This window comes from Tamandua tetradactyla, chromosome 12, assembly GCF_023851605.1.
Source record: "Tamandua tetradactyla isolate mTamTet1 chromosome 12, mTamTet1.pri, whole genome shotgun sequence".
NCBI lineage: Eukaryota > Metazoa > Chordata > Mammalia > Pilosa > Myrmecophagidae > Tamandua > Tamandua tetradactyla.
Genome location: NC_135338.1, coordinates 20,706,078 through 20,732,666, shown reverse-complemented (window position 1 = coordinate 20,732,666; position 26,589 = coordinate 20,706,078). Strand labels below are relative to the sequence as shown.

At 52.8% G+C, this 26,589-nt stretch overlaps 1 protein-coding gene and 1 long non-coding RNA gene across 7 annotated transcripts in view; one reads left to right on the top strand and one right to left on the bottom strand.

Annotated features, from left to right (window-relative positions):
* Nucleotides 1-23,528, top strand: part of LOC143651856 (uncharacterized) — a 30,652-nt gene extending 7,124 nt beyond the window's left edge. The window contains exons 3-4 of one of the 2 annotated variants that reach the window (XM_077122682.1): nt 7,931-8,043; nt 15,067-23,528. In XM_077122682.1, the coding sequence (XP_076978797.1) occupies nt 7,931-8,043; nt 15,067-15,242 (289 nt within the window). In that variant the 3' untranslated portion in view covers nt 15,243-23,528. Of the gene's footprint in view, nt 1-7,930; nt 8,044-11,021; nt 11,389-15,066 lie in introns of those variants that run through there. The other variant, XM_077122683.1, reaches the window with a different exon arrangement.
* The window catches only part of LOC143651857 (uncharacterized), a 76,987-nt gene continuing 71,882 nt past the window's right edge, over nt 21,485-26,589 (bottom strand). For 2 of the 5 annotated variants that reach the window (XR_013160288.1, XR_013160286.1), the window contains exon 4: nt 21,485-26,113. This is a non-coding gene — a long non-coding RNA (uncharacterized LOC143651857). The remainder of the gene's footprint in view (nt 26,114-26,589) is intronic. The other 3 variants (XR_013160289.1, XR_013160287.1, XR_013160290.1) reach the window with 3 other exon arrangements.

The window sequence follows — 26,589 nt, the reverse complement described above, 5'->3', positions numbered from 1 at the left end:
AGGAGGAGTGCCCGGGGCCCTCCTGCTGCCATCCACCCCAAAGACAGCAGGCAGTACCTGTTGGCAAGACCTTTCAAGGGGGCTGGCATGGCCCAGCGAGGGTTTGGTGTGTTTGGGCACCCCAGGGCCCAAACCAGAATCTAGTGTTAGAGTGGCCCTCCAACAGCCGGGGCACCTGGCTCAGGGGTGCTTTTCCCAGAAGGCTGTGCCCACTGGCCTGCGGCAGCATCTGCAGGCCTGTGTCATCAGCTTCCCCTCAGATCCCCTTTTCTGAGTCTTGATGCCATTTTAAATAACTTCACATAGGCATGGTTAAGTGCAGGCTGAATGCTCAGGGCTGGTTCTCTGTTTACTCTTCAGTTAGCTCTGTGTGACCCATGACAAATTATTTAAATCTGCTCAGCCTCAGTTTTCTCATCAGTGAAACGGAGCCAAACACACCCCTATCCTCCCAGTTGCAACTGGTAGAAGGACCTCAAAGAAACCAGAAGGGGGCTTCCCCTGCCCTGGGTGGGAGGGACATGGCACCTGGGGTCTCTCAGGCAATGACCACAGAGCAGGAGGGCGGCAGCTGACAGCCTGGCTGCGCTGTAGCCTGTCTGTCCCTGAGAGCCTTTGCTGAAAACACTGCACTGAAAACAAAGGCCCTTCTGTGTGAGGCCCTTGGGGAAGGAGAACATGTGTCCACTGCCCCCTGGCACAGGAGGGGCCCCTGAGCCCTTCCAGGGACAGCCCCCCACCCACACTCAGCCTCGGCTCATAATAGAATGGTGCAGGCAGTGGTCTGCAGGTGGCTTTTTTGGCTCTGTCCCCTTCTCCTAAATGAACGGGGCTGACCCAGCCCGGAGAGTGGCCCCTGTGTGAATACTCTTTAATGGGGTCCCGGGAGCCTGGCAGGTGTGGGTGGTCAGCACATGTGAGCCTCGTGGCCTGCAGCCCTGGTTGCATGGGGCTCAGTGAGCCTCCGCCAGCAGGGTGGCTGCTGGCTCCCTGCACCAAGCTGTTTCCCTTGGGATTATTGGAAGCAAAGTCATCAGACTTTGCAGTTTGCTTTTAACCTTGCTAACATAGCCCCACCTCCAGCCTCCTGCTTCTGTGAGGAGCCAAGAGAATTCCCTCTCTCCACACTCAGTGTGCTCTAGAAGAGCTTGGTTAAGATTTCACTGTTACCAATTTAAAAAAATCACTAATACATTAACAATATAAAAGTTTCAGAAGAAATGTTTAGACCACTTAAGAGGATAGAGTGTCATTAGGTGGCCTATATCACTATTTTTAGAAGTATCTATTTGTAATCACTTGGCATCACTAATTCTAAATAATTTACAACTGTGAATTTCTGCAAGAATCAGTAATGAGTCTTTACTAAATGAAATTTTAGTTACAAAATATTTTGAGTGAATAGAAATAACCTTGAGTGGTTGTAGTGTATACATGAGTAATTGCATGGTTTAATCTCTACACCAATTCATAGTGGCCTTACCCACAGTTTGCGTCCCTGTCTTTGTAGGGCAATTAAGTACATGTGAACATGTCGGGGGGGGCTCTTGCCAGGATCCCCCATGTGCCTGTGGTGTTGCCTGTCCCTGGGTAAACCTGGATGGCCCCCTGGATGGCCTCAAGTGGTTTCTGACCCTTGCAAAAGAGAAACACAGAATCCCATGAGATCAACCTGGCATCCAGGGCCATGTCCCCTTCTCCGGGCTCTGCCCAACTTCACCCAGCTGCCTTGCTGGGTACCTGGCAATTCTCCTGGAAGCCTCTCTGCCACAATTCTGTCATCTCTAAAGTGAGGAGCTACTTCAGAGGCTGTTAACACTGGCGTGGGCATGGGGGAGCCTCCACTCTGGTGGTTGACCCACTGACCCACAGCCCATCCCTGCTCAACTCTGCAGGCTCCTGGGACCTTCCTTCATGCCCCACAGTTCAGCAAAGAACAGGCAGGAGCTGCTACACTCCACTCAGGGTGACCGGACGGAAAGAATGCCAACGTGAATTGCCAGGAATCTGGCTGCCAGCCATGTCTTGCTTTGCTGGGTCTCTGTGGCCCCTCCTCTCCCCCTGGCTGAGCATGCCCTGAGCACCCCCTCCCAGGGGGACTCCTCCACATCCCTAGAGTCAGACCCCCTGCCAGGGACTGGGTTCCCAGTGCCACCTTCCTTTCCTGGGTGTTTGGTGCAGGACAGCCTCCACTTCCTGAGCCTCCACCTCCCACCAGGATGCAGACTGGCTTTGCCAGCTGCAGGATGGTGTGTGGTTCACCCAACAGGCATTTTCCTGGGTGTGTGCCTCCCCAGAAGGCTGCACCAGAAACCTCACTGATGCCAAGCAGTCAATTCTGTATTCACTCTGAATAATGGATGTTTTTTTACTTCAAAAAGCAACACCAAGTTCTAGCCTATTGAGGATATTTAGGGATTTTATTTTCCTCCAGTAGGGTTTTCATCTTGATATTCTTGAAGATGTCAGCCACTATATTTTTTGTCTTGGTTAGTAATGACTTTTAAGTCACCTTCTTATGTGACTTCTAATCGATGAAAAGAGAACAAAGCAAAACAGACATAACTGTTGCCATCCACCCCAATCCTTTTCCCATCCAGTCGGCAGGTTCTGGGACCTCAGCACACAGCCTGTGCACCTGCTCAGCTCCCCTGCCCAGGCTCCTCAGAGCCAATGCCCTCATCAGCTGATCCCCAGCATACCATCAAGGCATGGCTGGCATCGACCTGTACTGTGCTCACCATTTGTCCTGGGAAAGCAAGATCTCAAGGCTTCCCTCAGCAAGAAGTTGCAAGCCTCAGCCTTGTTCCAGAACTGTCCAGCTAACATTAGATCTGGCTTCACAGCTGGCTGCGAGTTAGGAGAAAGTCAGGCAGGGTCTGGGAACTGAGCTGCCGCTGGCCCCCAACTCGGCAGCTGCCCTGGGTTGGCCTCCACAGTGAGTGGCGCCTCGAGCCTTTCCCTCTGGAAATGGCCACCCAACCAGCACCAACCCCAGGTGTGCATCCTGGGCCTTGTTCACCCAGCAGAGCTGTGGACAACCACAAACAAGCCACACCCTGCCCGTGGCAAGGGGCTTGTGCAAATCTCTCCCAGGGCAGGGTCTGCCTTAGCACCTCTAAGGTTTTCAGGCTGCTCTGGGGAGGGCACTTGGAGCTGGGGTGACCAGGTTGTTTCTGGAGTTTACACTGGAGAGGTGAGATTGAGATCTGCAGGTAAGCAGGAGATGGAAAGATTTAGAAGCCATTGCATGGCTTGAGGCCCTGACATGATTCCTCTTTGTCAGTCCTCTTCATTTTAAGAACAACACAGCTCTGCATGGTACCAGCAGCTAGAAGGACTGAGATGACTATTGAGCAGGTTTCACCCCTCACCATTTTTCTCCACACACAGCAAGTCTGACCGCAAGTCTTGTTTCCCGACTGCTGCTAAAAGTAGCAGCAGTGTTATTATTGATGACCACACTAACACACACAGAGCCCTGTGTCCGGTCTAGCCGAAGGCTTCAGGTACTTTTTATTCATGACTTGGGACTGGCAAATGGGACCAAAAGTGTCTGCCCCCCCCCCCAGCTCTCCATCGAACGGCATGTGGGCACTGAGTGAGTGCTTACCCGGCATGCACACCTCTCAGCCACCAGTGAGGCCATCGGGGAACTGGTTGTGTCTGCATGGCTGTGATGCCATCCTCTTTTCAAGCAGCTTCTGAACCCAATCTGAAATTACGGTCCAGGCTAAAGCAGAAAGTGGCAGAAAGATGGCGCAGTCCCCTGTTACACAGGAAAGATGGACCAGCGGTCACCACTCTGAAGAAGCATCCTTTGGATATCACAGGTATGTTAGAGCAGGAGAGCAGACCCCACCCTGCCAGCTGCTCTGGGAGGTTTTCCCTCCAGCACCTCTGAACACCAGGAGCTCTGCAGGGCCCTGCCACTGTCAGGAACCAAGAGTGGGCTTGTCCCACCAGGGTGACACCAGGGGAGGCCCAGCACAGGAGGCTGCTGCCCAGCTCCCCCAGCACTGTGCCTAGGAGCTGGCAAGAAGCAGCCATAGGTATGACCAGACGAGGCTGGTTGGCCTTAAGGAGATGTTTACAAGGATTTTAAGTTGAGGTTTCTCTGAATACAGGGTTTTAAACATCCCTGCCCTATTAGCGGTCAGTCCCATTTTCCTTATCTGCTCCCGCAGCCCACTAAACCCTGTCTGAACCGCTGGACAGCACTGAAACCTTCCCTGCCAAGAGCGCCCCTCCATCTGGTGGAGAAAATAAGGAGGGAGCTACATTGTTTTCTCCTTACCTTGAAGTATTGCACTCGACTGTCCTCTAGTGGCAGGCATGCAGAGGTGCATGAACCAGCCGAGCGGGGGAGGGGGGGGCGACAGGAAGCGGGTGGGTATCTGCGCCCAGCAGAGAAGAGCCCAGTGTCTCTGCCCATCCACCAGTGCACAGTGCCAGTGTGACCAGAGAGGGCCGAGAAGGGGCTGCTTTTGTCAGGGTCCTGCATGGGGGGGAGGGCTAGGCCTGGAATCTCCAGGAGACAGTGGGAGCCCAGCTCTGCCCTGCCTGGTCCCCAGTACCCCCTCAACCTGGCCTCCAGTCCTGTGGGCCCCCCAGTCCTGCAGGCCCCCCAGCTCCACCTGGCCCCCCAGTCCCCTGGGTTATGCTGGTTCTCAGGCTGGGCTGCTCCAGAAGCCTGGGGATCTGTGAGGGGCAGAAAGTGGCTGGGCCCCTTGGTGAAAAGGGGAACCTGGTTTCTTTTGTGGTCCCTGTTTTTTAGAACAGGCCCCTCTCCTGTGGTCTTAAGAATATGAAGGGCGGGCCGTGGTGGCTCAGTAGGCAGAGTTCTCACCTGCCATGCCGGAGACCCCAGTTGGACTCCTGATGCCTGCCCATGCAAAAAAAAAAAAAAAAAAGAGAGAGAGAATGTGGAATGGCCTCTCCTGAAGATGAAGAAAGGCCCTAACCTGAAGCCTCACTAGCTGGGAGAGAACATGATGGGTGGGAGCTCCGGGGTGCACAGCTGTCTAAGCACGAGGTGCAAATGCTGCCCTGTCCCGTGATCACCACCCTGCCATGGGCAGCCCTGGTGAGCACAGCAGCCACTGCACATTTATAGCCAGGCACTGAGAGCATGCAGTCCTTCACAGTCCACACTGGCAGCCGGTCTGCACAGCTGGGGCTGTGCTGGGTACAGAGTGGTGGGACAGAGTCCTTTCCTTTTGGGAGCTGACAGTCTAAATTGAGAAGTCACCCCTTCACCTGGGGGCAGCAGCAGCCCATCCACCCCGACCCTGATCCCTCTGGAGCTATGTTATAAAGGCAGTGTGTCCTGAAGGATCCCAAGGGCTGGAATTCCTAGGAGAGGAGGGCATGGTGCTGCAACTTGAAGGCTAAGTGAGGGTGGAGGAGAGAGAAGTGGGAGTCAGTTCTCTGTGCTCAGCACAGGCTCTGGACAGCTGCTCTGGAGGGACGGTGTCTTCAGTAGGCAGATAACTAAGGCGTTCTCAGGAGGCTGGTCCCACCTAACAAGGGGAGCTCCTCCTGGAGTTCCTGGGGAGGCACTGAAGGTTCTTGAGCAGGCAGCATCCATGGCAGGAAGGAAACAAGTCCTTGAGCACACTCAGAGAGAAGGCGAGAGATGGGAGGCAAAGGGTGCCAAGGTAGCACCATACTCGAGTCAGGTGATCATGCTGTGAGATTTGGGGAAATGAGAGCCTTGCTTCATTTTTCAGTTATTAATGAAATGCATGCCTCATGTAGAAAGTTTAAAGAAGAAAATAAATCACCATGTGCCTACTGTCTAGATATAATTGCTAACATTTCAGCATATTTCCTTCTAATCTTTTTTTGTGCATTTTTCATGTAGCTGTGCTGGTACTGTATGAGTGATGTCATCTCCCTTTTTCACTAGCTGCGAGTCACAAGAAATTTTTGGTCCCTCTAGCAGTATTCCATCTTTGCTGATATAAATATTATCACAATGATTATGAATTTATGTTTATTTCCTTATACTGGATTCCTAGACTTAGGATGAAAAGAAAATCAAGCTCAGTGGAAGAAAAGTGGGTGAGAGGTCAAATGTGTGGATACTTTGTCCCACAGAGATGCACCGATTTCCCATGCCCCTTGCAAGAGGGCACCCACCTGGTGACCCTGGGGAAATCACATCTTTAAAGGAGGCTCGGCGGAGCTTGGGGTATAGTTGGAGGCAGGAGGCTGGCAGCGCACACCCAGGGCAGCCCCCTGGAGAGAGCACACCCGCTGTTCAAGTGGACCATGAGCATTGGCTGGCAGGCCCCTGTTAGTGGGGCACAGATGGACGTGGTTTTACCAGACTTGGGAAGCCCAGATGTGGGTCTGGCAGTTGGTGATGAGTGAGCGAGTGAGAGGTGAAGGGGGGGTAGGGACTGGAGGTGGGAGGCCTTCCCAGTTCATGTGCAGTGCTGGAGGTCCTGCCTCCCTGTGTTCCTGGGAGCAGGAAGAGGGGGCTCTCTGAAGAACAGAATTTCTGCGCCCAGGAGATGTCCACCAACTGACCCTGGGCAGGTGGCATAAGCCAGCAATGTCCAGCCAGCTAAATTAGGTTGTGTTTTCCCTTTACATCTCCCTTAAGCCAGATGACCTGGGGCGAGTCGGCACCTCTCCTGTGCCTTGGTTTGCCTTTCTGTGCAACATGAATAGTGGTGGTGCCTTCCTGCTTGGGTTGTTGTAGGGAGGGAGGCAAGTTCATAAACCAGGTCTGATGTGTCATGAGGGCTGTGGAATGTTGGCCCCCACCCTGTCACCACCCTCATGCTGCCTAGTGGTGACCAGCATTCTATTTGAAAGAGTTGTCATGACTGACAGGCCATGGGTAGCTGTATGGCCCCCAGTTGCAGGTAGACCTGGGAGAGTAGGTATGGGGCAGGTGGGACTGTAGAAGATGCTTTGCTGGGACCCTTAAGCCTCCTGACACTTACCCTCACTGCTTCAGTATCTGGGCCACGACATCTTCCTGACCTGCATGTGCTGTGTAAGGCAGGGTTTGGGGCCAGGTGCTAATTACCCAGAGCTGTCACTGACCTTCAGAGGCAAAGAGGCCAGACTGGGTTTTCTCTGGACAGTGTGAAACAGGCGATGTCATTGTTAAAATGCTGTTGAACCAAACAAGCTTGCACAACAAGCTGAACTAACCCTTAGACCTGTGTAGTGTGGCAGAGACATGGGACTGCCATCTATCTGTGTATAAAGTAGTAGCAGTGGTTCTTCAGGAAGAGAGAAGTGAGGTCTGAGCTGGGCTCAGGTTCCTTCCAAGGCCGCAGATCAAAGTGGAACCTGGTTAAGTCTTTAAAGTTTAAGTAACACTTAAAGTTACTTTAGGAATAACTTGTGTATATGGGGGGGGGAGTGGCTTGAAATCACACTGATCAACTGCAGCAGCCACTGGCAGGGCTGTCCCCAAAAGTTTGCTCTTGTGGATGGAAAGGAGCGAATTACTTCAAAGTGATCTCTAGTGTGGGGTAGCTTTATCCATAACAAAGTGTTTTTAGCCAGGTAGCTTCAAAGTCATTTGGCTTCTCTGCATTCTGGTCTTTTGTTGTTAAATATTGATCACCTGTTTGAGGGCTTTTCTTTCTGGCATTGAGGATCATCTTGAAACTCAGAAGAGGCCTAAAATTGGTAGCGTGCACATCTTAAAAGGCTGGAGTGGGCCCTCCACACAGCCATATGTGGAAGTCAGTGGCAAAATTGAAAATAGGAAACTGGATTCACATTCCCTGGTTCAGACTTGCAGTCCTGCTCTTCTGTGTTGGGGTTTCTGCCAATAAGCAAAACTTCATGGAAGGCAAACCTGGTTCAGGTGCAGGTGGGCGTTAGCCCATTTCTTTGCCTGCTGTCTGGGACCTCCGCCCTGGGTAGCACTCACGACAGGTGTCTCTCTGCCTTCCAGACTCCGCCTGCAGCAGCACCCCAGGCTCCGGGCCCAGCTTACCGAGCAACAGCTCCTGCAGTGTCAGCACCGAGAATGGAATGGCGAACGCTGGCCCCAGCATGCCTGCCAAGGTCAGTACCAAGGTGCCACTTTCCATTTCTCTTTTCTGCTGCTGAGGGGCCAGTGCAGACCGGTGATCTGCTTGGACTGACCCTGTTTGTGTGCTTCCTTCACATCTTGACTTTCCAGGTTTGGGAGAAATGGGGTTGCTAGTAAAATGGTCAGTTTGGGACTTTAACCTCGATGGGCGGGGGGAACTCTAGAGCAGGCTGCAGCGTGTCCACTAGGCCAAACCCGGAAAGCGGCTCTCTACATCTCCCCCTTTTTGTTTTTATAAGAGGCATGGTCCGTAGACCGTATTCTTGTACCCAGTGTCTCTATTGATGATGGTGCTCCCGTGGGCCTGAGTGAGTGCTCACAACATAGTTTGGTGCTTTGGGGAGTCTGGACTAGGCTCGCGTCATCACACGACGGAGCCTCTGGCACCGACCAGAATGCTCACCTCATATAGAGACCGGAGAGCCCGTGAACTGGAAACCACGTGACTCTCCCTGCAGTGCTTCGCCTCGCAACTGGGTCAAGCGGGGATTATGAGAGCGACAGCCAGGCATAGGAAACGCTGCGGAGGCCTCGGTGCAATGGCTAAGCCAAGCCCAGTCTGGCCAGGACTGCGGCCGCAGCTCCACGTCGAGGCGGCTAGGCGCGCAAAATTAACAGCCTCTGGTGCCTAGCTAAACACGGGTAGTGGCCAGGGAGCCTGCAACAAACCTTGCTGACAAGAGCTTTGCCCCAGGTGATTCAGACAGGCTATCTATCGAGGAGGGACGCACACCCCATTTGACTGGGAAGACATAGCTAACATGGTAGAAACACGTAGTTGCTGCTGTGTCTGGAACAAGCGTTCTAACAAACATTTAACAGTGACTAAGCCCACTAATAGTCCCATTGCCACGAGAATCCAAGTAGTCAAATTGGGCCAAGAGAACCATGAGGTGACTCGGTTCCACAGACTTTGTACAGTCTCGCCCAGTTTGGAAAGGTCGAAGGCAACGGGGGTTATTAAAACTGGTCCCCCTTCTAAACAATCGAAGGGTGACCGGCGCTTTCGTTGCTATCTCGTCAGTCGCCGCCGTCATCAGCAGAGTTGGAGGCCTGATCTGATGGTTCAGGTTGAAGGCTTGTTGTTTTTTAGGCAACAGCTCCGTGGCCTCTCGGGCGATGTCACGGTTCTCACCAGTCTTTCCGGAACCCACACTGGTTGACGTCCTGGCTCCTGGGGAAAAACACCAACAGAGCCTCTGGCCCAGCTGAGCACTGGGTCAGGGCCTTGCCATTGTCCTGACAGGACATCCTTCCAACGGACTAGACCTCTATGTGGAGGACTCGGAGTAGTGTGCTGAAGAGCAGGTGTCATTCCTAGTGAATTTTCATTAAAAAATTGTACGTAAACAAGGCTATAGACAGTTGAGCCTTTGGGGACAGGCCGTGACCTATTCCCCCTTTCTGTTTCTTTAGTAAGTCTTTGATGTCTAAGATGAAAATAGACCAATGCTCTGGCAGAGCTGAGAGAAGGGGCAACCCCATCTGAACAGGTCTTAAGGACTCCATGCAATTATTAATGGCTCTTAAATCATGTAACAATCTTCATCTGCCTGATTTTTTCTTTATGACAAATACGGGTGTGTTCCAAGGCGATGTGGAGGGAATGATGTGGCTCTCTTTTAGCTGATCTGACACTAGAGTGTGTAATGCTGAGAGTTTTTCCTGTGATAATGGCCACTGAGCACCCACACCAGGGTACTGGTCTTCCATTTTAGTTTTATAGGTGTGGGTGGGAATCTCCCCTCAGTGGCCCCTAGGAAAAACCCAGGCCTCGTCTGTCAGAATTGGAGACAGCTTGTATAGGCCTTGCGCGCCGTGCAATGAGGCTCCTAAGCCTTTGCCGGGGACATATCCCATTCCTTTTAACAAGCGCTTAGAAGTTGGAGAACAGCCACTGTAATTACCTAATTCGGCCACCAGAGGGAGCCCGTGGTGAGGTTTTTGGCGAGATCACCAAAACCATTCACCGGAAGCCGCCGCGTCCCTGCAGCAGCGCTGGCGGAGCGGAAGGCTGCGTGGGTGAGACAGGGGGCCTCCCCCAATCGATCAGCGGAGGCGCGTCTGCACCCTCGGTCTCATTACTATCTGACTCCGAGTCAGAGTCGTCCGAACTAACGTCTGACTCTGGCGGCTTGCAAGTTGGCGGCTCACTCTTACAGGAGCCGTCTGCAGACGAAACTGACTGAGTTTCTTGGAGCGCGTGCCGTGCCTGCAGCAGGGCGGAAGACGGACTGAGGCCTGAAATAGACTCTGCCTCAGGGCAAGCACGGACGGTTTCCCAGATAGGGACCAGGATCGGTCCATACAAAGGCCCGTCCGGCGCGCCCGTTCTATGTCATTACCAGGTTTTAACCAAGAAGGCAGGCTGAGGCTACCGGAATGGGCGAACCAAAGGGCAAAGGTAACAACATCGTCAAGGAACCGCAGGAGGGAACTCTTCTTAACTGAGATGCCCCGCTGCTTCAAAAGGGTTTTTAAAGGGGGTAATAAAGGTGAACTTCCTGACTGCCCCATGCTTGCAGTCGGCACTGTCTTTAATCACTCGGAGAGCTCTTCCGAGTCACTGGGGCTACCTGAACGCCCACAGCCCTTAACTCTCACGTAATAAGAAGCACTCACCTTCCCACGGTGATCAGGCGTGGAAAGTCCGCTGCGAACTCAGGATGCGCGTCCTCACCAGCTCGGGGAAAGGCAGCAGAAGGGTTCCCCGTACGGGCCACCACTTGTCCGCGACTTCTCGCTCAGCGTCAAGCCCCCGGCCGGCGGAGGGAACAGGAGGGAGAGAGAGACAGACGCAGACAAATCCGCGCTGGTGAGAAACACAGATCCAAGACACGCAGCGGTTGTGAGCACAGACCTTTACTGGAGTTAAGCTTGCATTCTCTGTTACAGGTTCCGCGCGGGACAGGATACCTAGCTTCCACTAACTGTCACTGTCTCTAAATAGGAAGAGTGACCTCTGGGCATGAGGATCACACGTCAGCACACAGCCCCAAGCCCAGCCCAGGTGGCCTCAGCACAAAGCCATGGATGAGCTCTACACAGTGTCCAGGAGTGGGCTGGCAGCTCAGAACAGGTGCCCATGGGGATGGAAGCCTTTGCTGTGCATGAGAATCACAGCAGCGACATGGTGGCCAAGTGCCCCATCCAGGGCATCACCCTTGCTGGTGGGTGGGGACAGGCCATCCCCAGGATGTCACTCAGACTGGGAGTGAGGGCATCTGGCTCTGCTGTGGCTTCTTGGGGATCGAGAGCCTCAGGCCACCCCAGCCAGCACCCCTCACTCAAGCTCTGGCTAGACCCTGAGTTGGGACCCTGGCAAACTGGAATGAGTTGAGAGGGGCTGCTGGGGCACAGCAGGTTTGGGAATTATTTCAGAGACACTGTGTTTAACAGAGAACAGGTGTCCGGGGTCGGCTGCCCCTGTCAAGTGTGAGTGCAGGCAGTGAGGCCCTTCCCTGGTGCTGTCCTGCCTGGAGCCACCCCAGGGGCCAAGAGTGGGCCACCAGGCAAGTGCTGCTGCAGGCTCAGCCTGCGCCCACGGCCTCGAGAGAGTGGGCAGCCTCCGCGACCGCAGGACGTTAACTTGAATACACAGCTATAAGTACTCAGCATTGTCATTGCAAATTTCTAGATGTTTTTATGTGTAAAAAGATTAAAAAGTAAGATTACTACTAGGAAATAATTCTGTATCACTGTGTCTGGTTTCTTTCATTCCCATTTCTCTTATTCTTTTTAGTTTCTGGATATATTTCTTTTATTACTACTCCTTTTCAACTTAACCAGTTTGAATGCTTAAATAAAAATAATCTAAATAGATTATTCAAAGTTTCAGCGGTCTTCATCTGAAAGCTTAAGGCCATGTCTGAGCCCTACCTTTAGTTGACCTTAGAAATTATCCTAGAAATCCCTTCCTGCTAGTTACATCAGCTTTTTAAAAAATATTTTTATGGATAACAGTCCACACACACACAGTCCCACCATATTATAAAATCAGTGGCTCAGAATACCATCACGTAGTTGTGAATTCTTCACCATGATCATTTTTACAATATTTGCATCACTCTAGGAATAAAAAGAATAAAAAAGAACTCATGCATCCCATACCCTTTTACCCTCCCTCTCATTGACCCACGGTATTTCAGTCTACCCAATGTTTACCCTTTACCTCCCCCATTATTTATTTTTTATCCTTTTGTTTTTACTCATCTGTCCATACTATGGATGAAAGGAGCCTCAAACACAAGGTTTTCCCAATCGCACAGTAACATTGTAAAAGTTCTGTCTTGATACAATCATCTTCAACAATCAGTGGTACTGGGACACAGCTCAACAGTTTCAGGTACTTCCCTCTCTGCTAGTTACATTTTGTTGAGGGCAGTCAGATTTATTTTTATTTCACTTGAGCAATTATCTACTTAATAGTTAAATCTTAGCAATGCTTTATGGTAGATTGCATGGTTCAAATTTAAGTTGCATATTAATTTTTACAAATCATGCATTACATAAATTAAAGTACTGTGAAATAATGGAGTATGAAAGGATTCACAAGAAATGTAAAAAGTGCAGTTCATGTTTTACATTGGGCACTTATTATGAAAGGCAGGGGATGATCTTTGAATGACTGCACATGAGGTCCCTTGTTTCACACACTGTTAGAATTGGACAGCTCTCTGAGGACATGGCACAGCAACATCTGCCCCAGGCATGCAGATGCAGGTCTCCTTGGGCCATGGGGGGCACGGCAGCGGGAGGACAGCCTTCCTTTGTGTGGCCCCAGGAGGTGCCCCAGGGCCACAAAAGTCCCTGGACAAGATGCCAAACACCTGCAGCTCTTGCTGTTCATGAGGGCCCCAAGTGCTGGCCATTGGCCCCCGATGCCCAATGCAAGTGGGCTCCATCTTGTCCAGAGACCTGGGGTGGCTGTGCCAGTGCCCTGGCCCCAGCCCACGGGGCTTCCTGGGGGCCCCAGGGCACCTGTGCCTGGGAAGCCCCTGGACATGTCATGGGGCAGACGCAGCACCTTGTGGCTTACCACTCATGCCCCCGAGAAACACAGCCACTCACTGCTTTTCCTTTGGGCCCAGCGCCGGGACCAAGTAATTCTCCAAAACCTTCTCTTTCTAGAAACAGATGAAGTAGAGAAAGAGTGTTGGTTATCAGGAAGAAATTAGGACTTTATAGCCATTTAAACTGTCTGCCTGATTGGTTCCAGGATGATTTATGGTACAGTGCAGTCCTGCTTTACCTGGCAGCCTCCATCTTTCTCTTTAAAGGATAACTTGCTGATATTTCTTTTACTTTTGAGCACACAAAAAAGAAAATTGTTGGGGAAAATAGCCAGTGGCTGTCTTCACAGTAGCCCTTTGGTCATGCCTGTGCAGCTTAGCATGGGCGCGGACGTGGGGTGGGGCAGTAGTTTCTCTAGATGAGCTGCACTGCCCTCATAAGGCAGGACGCCCGTCACCTTCTGTTTCCCTCTTCTTGTGAGGATGCAACTTTGGGAAGTGTGTGTGTTTCCAGGTGAGCTGTGATCACTGCCTGAGGAACTGTGCAGAGTACATAATATTTCACCATGAGCCGTGAGCTTGTCCTCACTCGGCGCCTCGGCTGCACATGCTCCCCTCTGTTTGCAATACTCCAGAGCCAACATTCAGCTCAGAAATTATTTTCTTGGAAAGGAAACTTCAGAGCGCTCAATTTTTCTTATCCTTAATTGTACAGTCCACTGTGAGACAAACTAAGAGAAGACCCATTTATGTGTTCCATTACGAATGTTAACTTCCTGCTTTCCAGCACTCTCTCGGCCAAAACCCTATTAACGACTTCACTGAGAATCTTTGGTTCATACGTCCACGTTGCACATATTTACTGAGTATTTACTGCCTAGAGAATACAGCAGTGATTAGAAATTGCCCTTTTTAGCAAAGACTGTCTAGTCTAAAACCAACAAATGTATTACTACTGCGATTCCGACCCTCGGACTGCCACCACCCAGCTTCCTGACGGTGATTTTACCCCTTACTGTAGGCTTTGCCTGCCCGGTCTGAGCTGGATTGTTTTTATGTGTAATTCTGTAACTTTTTTTTCAAACATAACAATACATCATAAACAAGTTTCCAAGTATCCACCCACAGGCTCTTTCCCCGCCCTGAGTGACCTAGTAGGTAAACACGTCCTCGTATATTTAACCACTGACCATCCTGTAGCTATGTCTTTTTGTGTAGCTTGGATTATTTCCCTAGAGTTCCTTTAAGATGAATTCCCAAAAGTGGATGTAGGATCAAAGTTAGATCAGGCTTTAAAGCTTTCAACATGGATTGCCAAATTGTCCCTCAGAAAGAGTACACTAGTTTGTAACCCTCCCAAAAGTGTACTTTTGTGTTTTGGGACAAGATGGTATTTTCAGTTTTTCTGGGTTTTTATCAAATTTGATAGATGTAAATGCATTTTTAGATTTCATTGATGTGGAATATTTTCTCAGGAGCTTTTTCCCCTTCTGTCACATGCCTCTACCATGCACACTTCTATTTTAATTGTCGCCATCTGAGCACGCTGTAGGTTAGCCTTTGTCCATCACAAGCATCACCAGTGCTGTTTCCATGTTACTTGCCTTTTCTGTTTGGGGATTTTTCTTTGGAGTGGGTGGTAGTTTCCTTTTTGGTTTGAACCTTTGATATCATGTTTGGAAAGCCATTTCCAATTCCAAGAATATAGTCTAGAATTTCTTATGACACTTTCATGATGAATGAGCATTTCACCTAAAAAGAAAGAAGACTTTAGTGGATGGTGAATCCCACTGCTTTAGTGCAGCCCCTCCGCTGGTGGCACATGTTGTTTTATGCTCCCATTTGCTGATGAATTTCTGCACAGGGATATCTCACAGCTCAGGGCAGGATGCCCGGAGGTATTTCTCATTGTCATTTCTTGGTGTGTGTTGCTGTGTCTGGCCGTAACTGACTTGTGACCCTCACCTTGTGCTCTGCCTCCAGGCAAATCTGGCGCACAGACTTGTGACCCGCGAAGGCTCGGTGGCCCCGCTTCCCCTGTACATGTCACCTTTCCTGCCAACATCACCCTCCAACTTCCTGCCACTGGCCCATCCACTGTGAGTAGCCCTCGGGGGTCGGCGTGGCCTGGGGTGGCCATCCAAGGCCTGAGGCCCTGAGGTCACTGGGCATCCCTTTCCAGGGGGCAGCAGGCCAGTAGGAGGCCGAGCGGCTGGCTCTTCCCATACTCCAGCAGCAGATCTCCCTGTTCCCCAGCTCCCACCTCATGCCCTACCTGAGCGGCGCGCCCCTGGAGCAAGATGCTGGGCAGCACATAGCCCGCTTTGGCAGCACGTGGTCCTGCTGGAGCCACCCGCTGCAAGGCGCCCCTGGTCCCAAGTGAGCGGGGTGGGTGCGGGAGGCTGCCAGGGGCCTGCTCTCCTCCAGAGTCCCCGCTCATGTCAGGGTGGCTGTGAGAAGCCCAGACCCCTTGCCAAGCAGAGGTCCCAGTGCACCATTTGCTCAGTTCCTTGAGGAGAGATTTCTGTCTCTTCTGGTCCGCCTTTCTATTTGGATTGAGCCAAACATATGATGGACACAAGGAGCTGACTGGAAGACAGTCAAGTTCTATCAGCAGCAAAATTTTTAAAAATTGTCCTGTCTGTGAGGGGTAGTCATATTCAGAGAAGTGTAATTTGGAAAAGAGCTGGGAATTTCAGTTATGAAGTTTGCATAGCAGCAGCAGTATAAAAGTGATATTTCATGGATGGCAGAGTGTGTGGGATTTGCTACTTAACAAGGAAGGACTCCATTTTTTAGACCATTTCACCTCTGTGCTGCTTTGTGTCTGAACTTTGTGTCTGGCTTCCTCGATGTCATGTTTGTTCAAAATGAAAAGCTAAAATAACCTCCGTGCTGTACCTCTTCTGAATATTCTGATATTAATTCATCAAAAAATCAGATGCTTGGTGTGTCCTGGAATGCACATCTGCAGGGTCGGGGCGTGGTTTTGGTTGCAGCTCGGCTTGGCTGTGGGCATTTGGGTGTCCGCATCTGTTTTGAGTTTGCCATCTCTGCGCACTTGGCTGGGCTGGGGCTGCCGTCCCCTCCCCGTGTGGTTGGCCTCGGCACTGAGGACGCCTTCCTCTCTGAGACCCAGAGGACACCGCTGAGCTGAAACCACCCTTAGGCAACTTTACCTCCCCTGGTTCTTAGTTTCCAGAGCTGCTGTGATGAACCATGTTGGCTTAGCGGTGAGCACTTATGTCTGCAGTGCTGACACCTAGAAGTCCGTCCTCAGGCTGGGGCATCTCCTCCCTCGCAGCCTCGGCCTCCTGCTGGGGCTCTGACTTCCGGCCTCTCCTGCTCCAGGTCTCCTCTCTTTGCGAGCCTCCAGGAGTGTGGATTAAGACCCACCCTGGTTCAGTCGTTCAGACCCTAACTGAAGCCTCTCCAGGAGGTCCTGTGCACGGCTGGTCATGCCCATGGGAGCGCGGCTGGCAGTCCGAGCCTTTGCTTGGTGGGCTTCCATCTCCCACATTCTGTCCTTTTTGTTCATCTGTTTGCTAGTTTCCCCAGATGCTTGGTACTTAGATTAAAGTCGCGGCCCCGGCAGAGGGGAGGGGTGAGCAGTGTCAAGTAAAGGGGAAGGTGAAGCCCCTGCCCTCCTCGCCTGGCCAGCTCACACACTCTGCACTTGTGTTGCAATTTTGTGCAGATGGTGGGCTGGCCACAGCCCCCGCACCCCACCTGGGAGAAGGTGAGGTGGTGCCAGGAGCACAGTGCCTTCGGCCCCACATCCTCCCTGGCCTGTGGCCGCTGGGGCTTCAGGAGTGTTGCCCCATCTGAACAGTGGGGTGACAAGAGTGCCTTCCCAGTGCAGACTGAGCTTTATGACAGCTGCGGGAGCTGTGCACATTAGTGCTGCAGAGTCCCTGGCCCGGGGAGCCCACTTTCCCTGTTAGTTGTGTGGTGGCTGTGCTTTTGGCTTACTTATTATTTATCTTGGCTTTAGCGTTCTCACCCTTGAGCTCCCCTCTGTCAGCCAGCACCTGTCTGCTCTTCCCAGGGCCTCGAGGGCCCTCCCCTCCACCCACCAGCCTGGCCCTGATTCTGGGTCTCTGTGGGACCTCCTCCATGTGTGGAAAAAGGCTCAGCCCGGCATCCTGCCTCTGGGTCTATCCACTCACCAGCACCAAGATCTCCTCTCTGAGGCTGGAGGCCACACAGCTGTTTGGACACAGGGCTCCCCTGCCCACCAAGAGGTCCCAGGCCTGGGTGAAGCCCCAGCCCTCAGTGGCGAGACAAGACTGCTCTCGGGCCTCGTGTCCTCTGCCCCATCTGTGCACCAGCCAGGCCAGACCCTCATCCCTCTTCCACCAGGCTGGCACCATCGGGTTATGGAGGCACATGGCCTTTCCTAAAAGTCCTTTTCTTTCACCATGCCCAGCTCACAGCCCCTGGTCCCCAAACTGGTCTGCCTGCACCTGTCTGATGGCCCGGCCTCTGCCCGCTGCTTTGCTTTATGCTTCAGCTTCTGCTGCTCGATCTCAGCCTCCTGGAGGTGAGGAGCCCCGCTTCACTGCAGCCCACCTTCCGCCCTTCCTCTCCAGCTCCCACCCCGTGCTCGACATGGTGGGTTCATGAGTGTCCCTGGAGGTGAACCGGGTTAAACCCTCGCTTCTAGGGAGTTTTGGTGACTGACCACCACAAGGAAGGCGCCCAGGCAGCCAGCCCTCTTGCCTCTTGGTGCCACTGCTTTCGGCTGGGAGACCCAACTTCCTGTTGGGAATTGCTTCCCTGACATCCAGACCTTGAATGTTAGGGCTAGAACAACTCGCATCCCACTTGTGATCCACAGCCAGGGCCCAGAGGACGTGCGCTGCATCTCCAGACCCAGCAGCACTCAGGTGCACTCGCGTATGTCCTCCCCAAGCAGTCACTCCACATAAGGCACTTGCTTTCTAGAGCCTTCTGAAAAGAGCAGGCGCTGCCAGAGTGGCAGAGGTTGAGTCTGGGCAGCTGACCGTGTTGGTCTCCCATGCTGCTGCACGAAGCATATGCCCTGGTGGCATCCACAGCAGGACTCAGTGATTGCACAGTGGTGGGCACAGCAGTCCAGCAGTCCCACGTCCGCAGAGCCTGCAGGGAGGCATCTGTCCCACTCCCCCGGCATCAGGTGGTGGCTGCCACGCCATGGCCTTTTCTGTTGTGATCACCACATGGCATTCTCCCTCAGTCTGTCTTTCTGTCTCCAGTTTCCTCTTACACAGACACCAGTCATCTTGGAGTGTGACTCACCCTGCTCCAGCATGACCTCATTCAGCTTTCCCACATCCATCTGTAATGACCCTGTTGCCAACAAAGGCCATGGTTGTGCATTGTGGGGGCTGGACTTGGGCACAGGCCAACCCCTGACACAGGCCAAGGCGGGCAGTGGAGGTCCTTTCAGGGTGGAGGACGTTGCCTTTGCCAAGGGCTCCACGGCCTCTGCAGCCCAGCACAAAACCGCCGAGCTGGCGGGCCGGTAGGGGCGGGCTGGGGCAGGCCCCAGGGACAGGGGGCAGGGAGGAGCAGGGCCCGGGGCGAGGGAGGACAGGCTGGCCCCATCTGACGTGGAGAGTGGAGGCTGGGGTAGGTCCCCTGGGCCTGGGCCCAGGGAGAGGAAGGACACCGCAGTGGCCGCAATCTTCCCAGCATGGGCTGCCAGGCCCACCACAATGACGGAGGCAGCTGCCTGCTGACCATGGGACACAAATCTGTCTGTCCCATGTCACCCTCTTATGGTGGAGCTGGCCACACTGCCATCCTTCAGTTATTCCTTCCACATCGCAGCTTTCCCCATCGCGGTTTCAGTGTTCAGGGGTCAGCATAAGAAATCAGATGGGAATTTGGGGGGAATTCTATAGAGCTTCAGGCAATGTGCAAAGGCTTCAGCTATACCATCAACTGCAAGGCATTTGCATAAGCCATGAGACTTGTGTCTCTCTAATGTAGAAAGGGCAATATTCTTTCGGGTGCAGGATTGTTATTAAAAAGGTGTTTTGCTAGACCCTGGCACTGTACAAGGAAAGGCTAAGTCCTTTTGTGAGTCCCCAAAGGAAAATGAAGGTGAAGGGCCTGCACTTACAGATTTTCAGGCTAGCAAAGGCTGGTTTGAAAACTTAAAAAAAAAGGTTTAGCTTACGCGATGTAAAAGTAATGAGAGAGGCAGCGTCTGCCAGTGAAGAGGCAGCTAGGGCAAAACCTGAAACCCTGAAGAAACTGATTGAAGAGAAAGGCTACATACTAGAACTGATATCCGATGCTGTTGGAATTGCCCTGTATTGGAAAAAATTGCCTTAGGGGACATGCATCAACCGAGAAGAGAAGTGAGCCCCAAGATTTAATGTTGCAAGGGATGGTATAATCTTGCTCTTTTAGGCCAATGTTGTAAGGTTCCTAATAAAGACAGCCCCAATATATAAAGCTGCTTGCCCTCAAGCTCTGAAAGGAAAGGACAAGTACCAGATGCCTAGTTTTTGGGTGTCAGGAAGAAAGTCTGGTCGGCCGAAGCACTTTTCCTTGATGGGTCCCAGCCATGTTTTGTGCTGGAGGTTAGAAAATGCCTTGCCAGCAAGGGTTCTCCTTTAAGGAGTTAGCACCTCTGGACAATGGCCTGGCCCCCCAAAGCCCCAGGAGGCCTCAGCACAGCACCTCATTCAGCCTCCTGGCGGGGGGTAACATGGATATTGAAGGCCCACTCCACACGCTGCTCAGTGGAGGGGCTCCTGGGGCTTGTGAAGAAATCCCTGGCAGACTTCTTCTCTGGTACAAAGGGAGGGCACGTCTTCTGGGCCCCTGGCCCCCGATGCAGAGGGGATAGCTGCTCCCTGGCCCCCGATGTGGAGGGGATAGTTGTCCCCTGGCCCTTGATGCAGAGGGGATAGCTGCCCCCAGCCCCTGATGCAGAGGGGATAGCTGCTTCTTGGCCTCTTGGGAGGAGGAGTTCCTAGGAGGGTGCAGGGGTGACTCAGCCCAGCTCCCCTCTGGATGCTTCCCCTTCACCAGCAGGCCTGATGGCCCCAGGGACCAGTGGTTTCTCAGAGCTTTCCAGGTCATTCCAATGTGCAGCAGGGTTGAAACCACTAGTTTATACCTGACTCTTGTGTGCCTGATATCTCATCTGAGGACTCTTCAAGAATTTTGTCTTGGCATAAAAGGCACTGGAAGAAGCAGGTGAGTTTTTAAAGACCCAGATGGCTAGAATCACCCACCTAGCGTGAATTCATCCATCTGGGGCTACAGCACCCAGCTGTGTGAAGGCAGGCTCTTGAGGTCTGGGCCCAGGGCACTTCACCTCCTTGTTGTAGCCCCCATTGGGTGGACCATGCCTGCATGGTGCCGCATTTACACACGTATTCCTCAGGGCTGCATGTGGTAAAGTGCCTGTAAAGTTTAGGAGGTGAAAGAGAGAAGAGGCAGACCAAAAAAATCTTAGAGTGGGCACATTTTACACAGCTCTAGTCATGGTGACCTTTCCTGTTCCCCCAACATAACAGTGCCAAGCTCGTGGTGCTGAGTAAGCCCCTGCGTGCGTGCACGAGAGTTGCTGTTCTTAGTACCTCGTGTCCCGGTGTGGACTCCTGGGAGGGCCTCCCCCAACCCCGCTGTAGTGAGCAGGGGCCCCGGGAACAGCAACTCTTCCACCAGCCCCCAAGACTGGTGCATCACTCACGGGAGCCCTGGGGGTTTCTGCTGAGACTGTGGTGGGAAGACCCAGCCAGGTGTGCCTGCCCAGTGGAGAGGGAGAGCCTGCCTGGGTGATCAGGGACAGAGGCCTGGTGGGTGAGTGTCCAGGTGTCCCCTGGGCTTCCCTGCCCAGGGACCACAGCACCAACACCACCAGTAGAGAAAGACATCCCTGCCGGGTCACTGCAGGCAGCGGGGTCACCCCAGCTGTTGACAGAGAGCTTCAGATGGTCCATGGAGACCCAGTGGTTGAGCCTGCAGTGCTGCATTCAGACTGCACTGTACCCTGCTCCTGCCACATCTGCTGCCACTAACGCAGGGGCTGCTGCTGCCAGGAAGTGTGGGCTGGAGGTGAGCAGGGCCAGCGAGGTATCACCCGGCCCCAAGCCTCATATGTGCAAAAGACCCCAAAGAAGCCCATATTTCACCTGCCCTGCTGCTCAGGAATGGCCTTGGGCAGTTCCACCTGCCTGCAGTCCCGACCCCATCACCAGGTTCTGCACTGGCCAGGACAGGGCCACCAGCCAGGGCAGTCTTACTTTCCTCCTTTTTCTTCCTGGTTTCTTTCACTTAGTCTAATGGCTTTGTTTTTTGGGGGGACAGGGAAGGACATAGGCTGGGAGTCAAACCCAGGTCTCCCTAATTGCAGGCAAGCATTCTCCCACTGAACCACATGGGCACCCCAGCATAATGTTTTTGATTATTTATTTTTTATTAGAGAAGTTATAGGTTTACAGAAAAGTCATGTAAAAAATATACTGTTTTTTGCACATGTAGCTTCTTAATAATTAAAATTCATTTCATTCTTGATATAGTCAGCACTCATTAGCCTCACTGCTTGATGACTATTGGACAGTACAGATCTAGAATATTCCCTTCATTGGAGGAAGTTCTCCTGAACAACACTGTCCTCAAATAACACCCTTCAAACTCTTGCATGTATTTGCAAACCTGTGTCTCCTTACATTTTAAACTAGCATCTACATTTTCATTATTAGCTAAAATAGTTGTTACAAAGAATATACTTTTTTTGTGTTATAAATACTGGTATTTAAAGCAAAACTATTTTAAACATATGTGACCAGAGTTTGACAATAGTTATTTGACACTTATCATCATCTATTTAAAATATAAACATACAACTCTCATTAGCCCCAAACTTGTATTGTTTCCTTTTCTTCTTGAACTCTTTTGTCCATTTAATTTCCTCCATAGAATTTTATCTTAATGTCATGTAATTTTATGCTGAAATATCTTTTGCAATATATATCATAACCCACCTAGGATCCACCATCAGAAATTCTTCCTCATGACCTGTGGTTGAGGTCTCAGCGTGGGGCTCAGAATTCCCAGCAGCACCGCCGACCATTAGCACCGGGCCCAGATGTGGCAGCCAGGAAGGCTCGAGCCTTCCCTCGGGGGCTGGCAGTGGGCTGCCCCACTAGCGTCTGCCAGTCCAGGCCCCTGTTCAGCATTTCCCTCTGCGGGGTGCCAAGGCCACATCCTCATTTCATAGGGGAAAGGGTCTCCTTAGACCCCTTGCCCCAGAACCATTTAAAAATGGTTAACTACCTAAACCAACAATTTCCAAAAGAAAAAACAGCAGATGGATGAAAAGCATAAAGGAGAAAAAAACATTTGACCTCCTAGGTTCGCATAGAGTTATTTGCATGAATAGGTTTGCACTTTAGAACAAGATGCAAATGCCAGTTAAAGCCTAATGGTTTTGCCGCTGAAGGCAGGGCATGCGCAGTGCAGCAAGTGCAGCAGCATCCCCCACCCCCGCGGCGAGAGTGGAGTCTCAGGGCGGGTCGGGGGCCGTGGAGGTGCTCGTGCCTTCTTGCCACATCAAATCAGCACTTTGAAAAGACCCTGCAGGTGCCTCGAACCCCAAGGACATTGTGTGGTTTTTCCCCACAACTTCCTTTCTGTGGCAGTTAGGGAATTGCCATCTTGGGGTTCTTCTGGGACACCCCAGAAGCTGCCAGAGCCATGGCAGCTTGGCAGCTGTCAGCATGGGCATTTCCCATGTGGTCCTGGCATGCTGCTCAGCTCTAAACAAACCTGTTCAGGCCCCAGGGTTCCAGCCACGTGTGGGAAGGCACACGTGTCCCTGGAGACCTCGCAAACCTAACCCCACATCTGCTGGCCGAGCTGATGTCCAGTAGGCAGAGCCCGCGCAGTGGTCTTGGGCACCTGGGCAGTGGACAGGCCCTCAGGCCCCAGGGGAGAAGGTGCTAGAGGTGGATGCCCTCGCTGTCTCATCCGTGACTGGACAGCCACTCTCTCCTCCTTCTCTTCTTCCTCTCCCCTCTCTGCTGCCTTTTCCACCTTAATGTCTTCAGGCTGGTATCTTTCAGGCCTGGGGGCACTGCCCCTCCACACACAGTCTCTGGCTCATGCAGACCGCCTGTCCCCCTCCATCCACAAGCTGAGGCAGCACTGCCCCCTGGACCAGACCCAGTTGGCTCCGCTGCCCCAGAATGCGCAGGCACTGCAGCACTGGAGATCCAGCAGCAGCACCAGCAGTTTCTCGAGAAACACAAGCAGCAGTTCCAGCAGCAACAACTGCACATTAACAAGGTAGGTTTGCAGGCACAGAGTTTTGGTTTCCCCAGGTCTCTGCAGCTTGCTTGTGACCATGAGTGAGGCCAGGAGACATAGCAGAGAAGAGCACGTGTCCCAGGCCATGAGGCCCATGCCACCCATGGGGCTGGGGTGCCAGGTGGGCCCAGGCACAGGGTCAGCCCGCATCCCAGCCCCAGCACAGCATCCATGTCCGTGTGGCCATGCTCGGCCCCAGTGCCACATCTCCTGGGGGCTCTCAGGGATGTTTCCCAGGCTTGTCATATGTAAGCAAACTCAGGGCAAGCAACTGCCACTTTACAGCAGCATGGAGTCCCAAAAGCCATTTTCCAAATCACTTAGGAGCTTGTAACGTACTGGCCTGCTGGAGGGGCATCGACAGAAGTTTCAATCCCAGGCCCAGCCCACAGAGGCCCTCAGACTTACCCCGACCTCGGGAGTGACTCCAAGAGGCCTGTCTTCAGGAAGGAGCAGCACAGAAGCCTGTGTCACAATGCTGGGTGCTAAATAAGAACATGCCACACTGGATACTGTTTTCCAAATGTGGGCATTTGAAATAAATCATCTCAAATTGCAAGAGAATGAGATGAGCCACTTCAGAAAGCACATGCCAGTTCCCCAAGTGGTTAAGCACAGTCACCACAGGACACAGCCACGCTACCCCCAGTGAAACGAAAGCACAGCCACGTAAAACTGGCATGTGAATGTCCGTAGCAGAATTATTCACAACAGCCAAAAGGTGGAAACCACCCAGATGGCCATCAGCGGCTGAAAGGCACACACAGTGTGATGGATCGGACATGGCATACTATTCAGCCATAAAGAGGAATAAAGGGCTTATACAGGCTGCAGCCCAGAGGAGCCCGATAAACGTGATGCCGAGTGAAATGAGACAGACTCGCAAGGCCACATAACATGTTCCATTTCTCTGAACTGTCTGCAAAAGATGAGTCCAATGAGACAAGAAGTGAGTGGTCCCAGTGGTCCCAAGGACTGGGAGGAGAGGGAGTGGGATGCAACAGCTATGGGTGCAGGTTTCTTTGGGAGTTGGTGAAGATGTTCTGAAGTTAGACAGTGGTGACCTGCATGGCTCTGCAAATGATCTAGAAACTCCGGATTGTACACTCAAAGGCTGGATGCTTCGGTACATGAATTTCACCTCAGTAGAGCTCTTAGAAAACAAGGAGAGGATGACACGATAGAAGGCAACTTTTGTGGTGATTTGCTGAGGGAAACATTTTGTAAACTTTGGCAGCTGTGGAGATGGATAAAATTGCTCCTTGATTTCTTCCTTGCGGAAACTCCCATTGTTGCTGTTTCTTACCTCAGGCATATCCAGTCTTCAACCCTGTGCTTGTCAGGCACTGCTAGGCTTTTATCGATTTCTCTGAAGAAGGAAAGGGTCAAAGGGAAAGGAGGAGGATGGAGAGAGATTTGCCTGGTATAAATGGGTGAGACATGGCAGGATCAAGTGGCTAAAGCTTCAGATCGAACTGGGGGGGAAGGAAGGCCCCCTGACTTCTGTCGCCCTTTCCAAAGAGGGGTCAAGTGCTGCATCTTGCCCACCCTGCCCAGTGACACCGTCAGCCCCTCTCACCAGCTCCCTGCGTGCTGCACCAGCTTCCCCTCACCCAAGCCCCCCGCCGCAGCCCAGGAGGGGGTTCCGGGACACGGCAGGGATCACTAAAGCATAATGTGTTCCCCACCAGCTTGGGACAGCCTCCTGCTTCTGGTTGCCAGCCCTGCCTCCTTTGGGTCTCTGCTAAACATCACCTCCCGGTGAGGTCCACGCCCCAGCTGCTCTTCTCCATCTGAAGTGCTGCTGGCCGGCAGCCAGCCCCCCGCGTCTCCCTGGGGCTCGGGCTGACTCCCCTGCTGGACTACAGCCCCTCAAGGCTCTCCGGAGGGCCCTCCATGGCTCCTGGGTGCCAGCGCAGCACTCGGCCTTGGCAGATCCTCAGGACGGTTTGGTTGAAGCTTGCGGGCTGTGGAAACCAGGCGCTGCACCTCACGGTGGTCAGCACATGGGCCCGCGGGCCACCTCGTGGAGCCTGTCTCCTCCGAGCTGGTGGCTGGTCCCACCCAGATGCACCCTGGTCCCTCCACCGCAGGCTGGGAGCAGGCGCTGAGGAGGCAGGTTCCCTTGGCTCCCTGCTCAGCCTAGGCTGGGCCCCGATGCCAAGCCCGGCCCTGGGGGCTGGGCCTTGCAGAGCCTCAGAACTGCTAGCGCCCAGCACATCAGATAGGGGAGCACTGGATGGACCAAGAAAGCAGCCCCTGCCGGTGGCAGCTATCAGGTGTCCCAGGAACCTCACCTTCCTCCTTCTGCTGCCAGCATAGGAGATTGATTTCATCATGTCATTATCAGAGTGACAGGGTGGGAGGTTTTAGGAAGCCAGGAAGCACCTATTCAGTGTGATAGTCTTGGAAAGAGTGACCTAGAAACCAAGGTCACTGGATTTCATTATGTGACTGACTACGGTGGCAAAGGGGCTGACAAAAATGTCTGTCATGTCATTCTGGGGTGTGTGTGACCCCGAGGGGCTTACCTGGCCCCACCTGGCACCACGGTTTCCAGGGCATCCTCTGTCTTCTAGGATGACGGCCCTGACATCCTCTGTGCCCACTTCCTGGGAGCGGGGAGGCCCCGGCCTGCACTGCTCCAGCCTGCAGTGGGGCTGCAGCTATTCCTTGCTTGGCTTCTGCTCACTGGCCCCCTGCCTTGGAGTCAGAGCTGGAGAGAAAGAGATGGAGAGAGAATGGCTGTTCTTGTTTTCCCAGGGCCCACACTGTTACAGGGTGAACTGTTTCCCCCAAGAAGACGTGTTCACCCCTCACCCCTGGCACCTGTGAGCATGACCTTATTCAGAAATAGGGTCTTTGTCAATGGATTCAAGTTGACATGAGATCAATGGAACTAGGGTGGGCCCTTACCCTGCGTGACCAGCATTCTTTTGAGAAGAGGCGGGGCACTGCGGCAGAGCAGGAGGCCACGGTCCACTGGGCATTGGCTGGAGAGATGGAGTGCTGGGGCCACCAGGAGCTGGAGGAGGTGAGGAGGGGGCCCCCAGTACCTCTGGGGGCATCAGCCCTGCCCACCCATTGCATTCGGACTTCAGCTTCAGAACTGAGGTGAATGAGCCACCCAGTCGGCCTTAAAGCATGTGGCAGCCCAGGACACCTAGCGGCAGCCTGGCCCCTTGTTTGGCT